Source organism: Macadamia integrifolia, chromosome 7 (assembly GCF_013358625.1).
Source record: "Macadamia integrifolia cultivar HAES 741 chromosome 7, SCU_Mint_v3, whole genome shotgun sequence".
Lineage (NCBI taxonomy): Eukaryota > Viridiplantae > Streptophyta > Magnoliopsida > Proteales > Proteaceae > Macadamia > Macadamia integrifolia.
The window spans coordinates 8,931,436-8,936,731 of NC_056563.1; the positions used below are offsets into that span (position 1 = coordinate 8,931,436).

Consider the following 5,296-nt stretch of genomic DNA (forward strand, 5'->3'; position numbering starts at 1 on the left):
ATTCTCTCCATCCCTATTCTGTCATTTCCCACCCAGGACAAATTAGTCTGGGCTGCTTCTTCGAATGGTCGATTCTCTGTAGCCTCGGCATATAGTATTGCGCAAAATGGCTACATTGTGCCTCACTCTATCTTCCCCACCACTTGGCTAAAGCTCTGGCATCTGCCCACTTGCCACTGCCCCTAAGGTCCATCATCTCCTTTGGAAGATTTCACATAACCGACTCCCACTACCGGATTAGCTCAACAATCGTGGTCTTTCTGTCAACCCTTGCTAAAGGCCATTAGGGTCTCTTGGTACCCACCTTTGCAAGGCTGATGGAAATTCAATGTGGATGGTTCTAGCAGAGGCAATCCAGGTCCTGTGGGGATTGGTGGCATTTGCCGTGATCATAACAATCACTTCATATGCTGTTTTTCTGCGGGGATAGGGCGTAATCGCGCCATCACTGCTGAGGTCCTGGCAATTATACAAGCGATGTTCATAGCATGCATAATGCATCTTTCCAATCTCATTATCGAGAGTGATAATCTCCTCGCCATCAATCTTCTATGAGGAACAGCTCCCTCCTGCCCGTGGCGCATCTCAAATCTTATATCAGATTGTCTCCAATTAGGCAGATGCTTCAATTCCATTTCTTTCCAGCACACTTAATCGTGAGGCCAATGCCATTGCTGACTACTTAGCTTCTGAGGCTCTTGTTAGCCAATCTCCATTACTGTTGAGGCACTCCCCTCCCCTTGTTATTAGTTGTCATTTGTCTGCTAATTGTACTGGTTCTGTTTTCTTCTGGTAATGAAGTTCTTTTCATAAAAAAAAAATATAAAAAGATGGCACTGGGATCATCCTTCATATGCATCACCTTGTGACCCATTAAACTCTACAATGTTGTAAGGGAATGTGACCTGAATTCAGAGACATAACAAAGATTTGAGAATAAAATGTCACCCCACCACACACAACCCCCCCCCCCCCCCCCCAAAAAAAGAAAGAAAAAGAAAGTGATATTTACTCTAAACTATGTAATTAATGTTACATATATCTGTGTGTGTGTGTGTGTGGAGAGGATCCGAATACTTTGCAACTCAACAATGAAAATGATTAAGCTCTAGAGCCCTCATGAGATTGTAGGGTCATCACTTTCCTCTCCTCTGTGCTTCACAGTAGCTGATTCGAACAGCATGAACTGGCGGTTCAAGACTTAGAAGAACTGAGTCTTCCATTGTCTCACCTGATCAACCATTCTCAGTACAGACTACAGAGAGCTAACTGAAGATGACCTTCAAAGTAATCAAATTGCTATTAAATTCATGGATGACCTATAAGTTGCTCAAGTATTTACTTGCTTGTTTTCAATAATATAAATTGAAATTCTTGATCCTCTTGGATGACCAATGATGATGATGACTTTGGTCATGATGTCTTCACAAACCTGACCATCCGGTTTTGAGAAGCTCTTTGTGAAAGAGTCGTCACGTCAGAAGTGCCCCGTACTATCTTTGCTCCCGTGATTGGACTACTTAACTCTTTCTTAGTATTTCTTTCTGAGTGTAGAAATGTTCCTTCCTTTCCAGTTTTCCTTGTGATGTATAATCTATTTTGCTTGTTTTTTTGTTAGGGGCTGCTCTCCCTTCCTTAGGCCTGTCTAATAGGGGGAATGATCACCTTATTTTTTTTTTTCTTTTTTCTTTCTAATATAACTTTTCTTTCTTGGATCCTCATAGATCTTCTTTTCTTTTTTGCTGGATTTTTTTCAGTTGCTTTAAATGGGTTTTTCTGCAATAACTGGATTGAGTTTTGATGCTCTTTTCTTTCATGAGAGAGAGAGAGAGAGAGAAGGGGTGTCCCTTACCCATTATGGGCAGGGACAGTTTCATTGCTTCTTCAAGAGCCACGGTTATACAGAAAAGATTACAAAAACGATAAAAAGCCACAATTGCCGTGACTTAACGTGGACAAATAAGAGGGGTCTGTTTGCCCCAATGAACAGCCTTGGCATTATGACATATAGAAGTAGCACCTCCTCCCTTTCCATGATATAACAAATTGATATCTCCAATCTGAACCTCGCACGGCTTAGCACTGCTACCCACAATTTTGACTGCGACATTTGAAGATGCTGTCCCTCTTATGTTATGGAACTTAACATTCTTCAACTTCACTAGTGATGGTCCTTGCTTGTCACAGTTGTTATTAGGGCAATACTCTTGATCTACTACCACTGGATTGTACACATTTTTCACTATAATGTTCTCAAAAGTGAGATCAGATGCAAGACCTGGAGCAGAGTTAGGCCATGTCTTGATTCTCACACCATTTGTTGTTCCACTTAAGGTACAATCCCTTACTGTGATACCAGCAACATCTGCTTCATCTTTGTACTTGCCTAAGCTACCAATACTAATACCATGTCCTGGTCCACAGAACACATTGGAGATGGTGATGTTTCGGCTACCAGAACCCAGAGAGATACAGTCATCACCGGTGCCGAAAACTGAATGAATTATAAGGATGAAGGAAGAATCTCCAATGTGGATTCCATCTGTGTTGGGGCTGTTCCATGGTGCAAAAATCTTAAGGTTTTGCATCCTCATACCGTGGCATTGAAAAAGATTCATGTGGAAATTTTTGCTGTTTAGAGAAGTTATGTCCTTCACCAATGTGTTGTTGACGAAGTCCAATCTGAAGTTCTGTTGTTAAAATAGAAAAAATATTAAATATATACCACATTAAAACACCAGAGTCTTCAAATTATTTTAAAAAAAAATTAATTAGTTAATTAAGAATAAGCAATGGTAGGAGGACTGGAAGGCCAGCTAGGTAGCTGATGCACTAATGAGGGCCACATAGAGATCCACTGAGGAGGAGCCAGCAAAGGGGGTCCACAGGGCCACAGTTATTGCAATACTACAATTACTATTTTTATTTAGGTCCTTGGATCAGCGCAAGGGCCAATGAGGGGCACACATGAGTATCAACAGGAGATGGTTTTTTTTTGTGTTTCATCCTATGTCAGTTTGCAGGAACCATGTGACTAGGGAAGTTTATTTTCTGTAATTTTTCACTAGATGGTAAGTTGGGATACATAGCCGTGATCATCTGTAGCCGCTACACCGGTGTAGTGAGCATCGGGTGGTTAGGAGTCTCTTGGAGCATGTGCCCAGATACTCTCAGTTGTTCGATGCTCATCACACCTCATTGCTCATCGCAGAGGATGTGAACTCGATACGCAGGGAGCGTAGATCACAAAAAACGGAAGTGCATAATAGAGGAAGTAATAGGAAAACTTACTACAGGTAATTGTTGACAATTGGGGTTTCGATTACAATCGTTTTGAGCCCATGCTACTTGTCCTCTTCCATCAAATGTTCCTTTTCCAGAGATGGTCAAGCCGCTAATGTACCGGAAATTAACCCAAGAAGGGCCCTTGAAGGCGGAGGGATTCATTGGAGCCATCACTCTGCCTTTATTTCGAAACTCAATTTTACTTCGGCATGGTCCAACCAAAATAACCGGACCCAATAAATACCACCCTTTAGGGATCAGAACTGTAGAGGATACCCTTGAAGCACATGCATTTTTCCAAGCATTTGTTAGAGCCTGATTCAAGCAATTCAACACGTTAGCTTATTCGTGTTAGGCATATGAGTCTTCTATATTTATGGGAGAGAGAATGAGTGGAATCTATGTGTCAACATAAAAGATATACGCAAATCAGAGAACCATTCCCGTATGAGAATGTGATTCGGACTCCGTATACTAGCTTATTATCACTGAAAAAATAATGAAAAAAAAATGTTATTAATTCATAGTTCTTACCTGGCTCATATCTGTTCTTCCATCAGCCTTTGCACCATAGTTAATCACATTGAAGTAATGTCCCTTGGATAGAGCTTTTTCAGTCAATGCTGAAAGACACAATAGAGAGATGACCCAAAGGTTTCCTCTCAAACCCATCTTCTTCTTCTTCTTCTACTTCTACTTCTTCATTTAGGGTATTACTGATTTATAGAGTACATGGCCAGACAGATGGAGTGAAAGGGGGAGGAGTTATGTATAATTTAGGCAGGCCCTATATGATTTACATTTTATAATGATTTTAAAGAAGAAATCTATTAGAGGATTTATTACACTACCATAAGTAAGTCTAATGCTAAAACTAGAAAAAGTTTAATTAAAGTATTTATTTGCTCTCATAATGGTATGAATCGATAATTTCTTCCTTATGGACACAAAGGTATGGAAAACCAGTCAAAGATCACAAAGGTATGGAAACTTGAGCTGGTAGAAGTCAAAGACTTGTTTCCTTTTTATTTTTCTTTTGGGAATTCCATACTTTTTATATCCTTGGGGTTTCCTATTTTGGATGATTGTTATTTTATCATGTTTGACTTTATGAGATTAGACACCAGCTGGTTTCAAAACTTCAAGATCAAAACCCCATTAAGAATGAGAATCAGGCGAGATTCAAGAATGAGATTCGGGCGACATTTTAGAATCTGGATAACCTGAACCCATAAATATAATATGATATCTTAGATTATAAGGTGAGTACTAATGTAGATATCTTCTAATTCTCAAATTATATTAACCTTCCTTTTCGAGAAAAAAAAAATCAATAGAAAATATCTCTAACACATACCTCGTAATATATATATATATATATATATATAAAAATCTTTCAGAGTTTGGATATAGGAAAGAATTTGTCCAATAATAGCAATTGAATCTTTTCATGATTGAGATATATGTACGGATCATGGGTTTATGTGTTTATATCATATTTATGAATTAACAAAATTTGACATTTATCATAAAAAACTTTTAGGAAACTCTCTCTTTTCTATTTCATAGTGGATATGTAGAATTAGTGACTAGAATGAATTCGTAGTAAGGTATAATATGTTTAATCTGTCACAATCTCATTGCTTCTGATGATTGGCATCAAGTCTTGCCATGTTCAAGGATGATGTGGTTTTGACCATATCAATATCTAAAAAAATCAATTAATTCGCCATCTTATAAATTCGAGACCCAGATTCAATTATAAACCTTTCAATCTATTGAAATTTTTCGTTGTATTTTTAATCAGCCATTTTTTCTTATTAAAGTTTCATTTCTTACTAAATTTTTTTTGGGGGGTAAGAATGTCTTATTGAATTTTAAAAGTGTTGTTTTTGTTGGCCTCCAAGCCTATCAGACTAAAACATTTTCTCTTTTTTATTTTTTTTATAAATATTTTATTTATAGGGTAGGCCTTACATATGATTGCAACTGGTCTCTCCCCACCCCCCCC

The 5,296-nt window shown here is 38.3% G+C and overlaps 1 protein-coding gene across 1 annotated transcript; it reads right to left on the bottom strand.

The window, feature by feature from the left end:
• Nucleotides 1-1,946: 1,946 nt before the first annotated feature.
• LOC122084718 (exopolygalacturonase-like) lies at nt 1,947-4,023 on the bottom strand. The gene is made up of 3 exons (XM_042653161.1): nt 3,820-4,023; nt 3,292-3,600; nt 1,947-2,690 (listed from the first exon to the last, which is right to left on the bottom strand). The coding sequence occupies exons 1-3, from the start codon at nt 3,955-3,957 to the stop codon at nt 1,947-1,949; spliced, it is 1,191 nt and encodes a 396-aa protein (XP_042509095.1). The 5' UTR covers nt 3,958-4,023.
• Between the last annotated feature and the right edge of the window lie 1,273 nt (nt 4,024-5,296).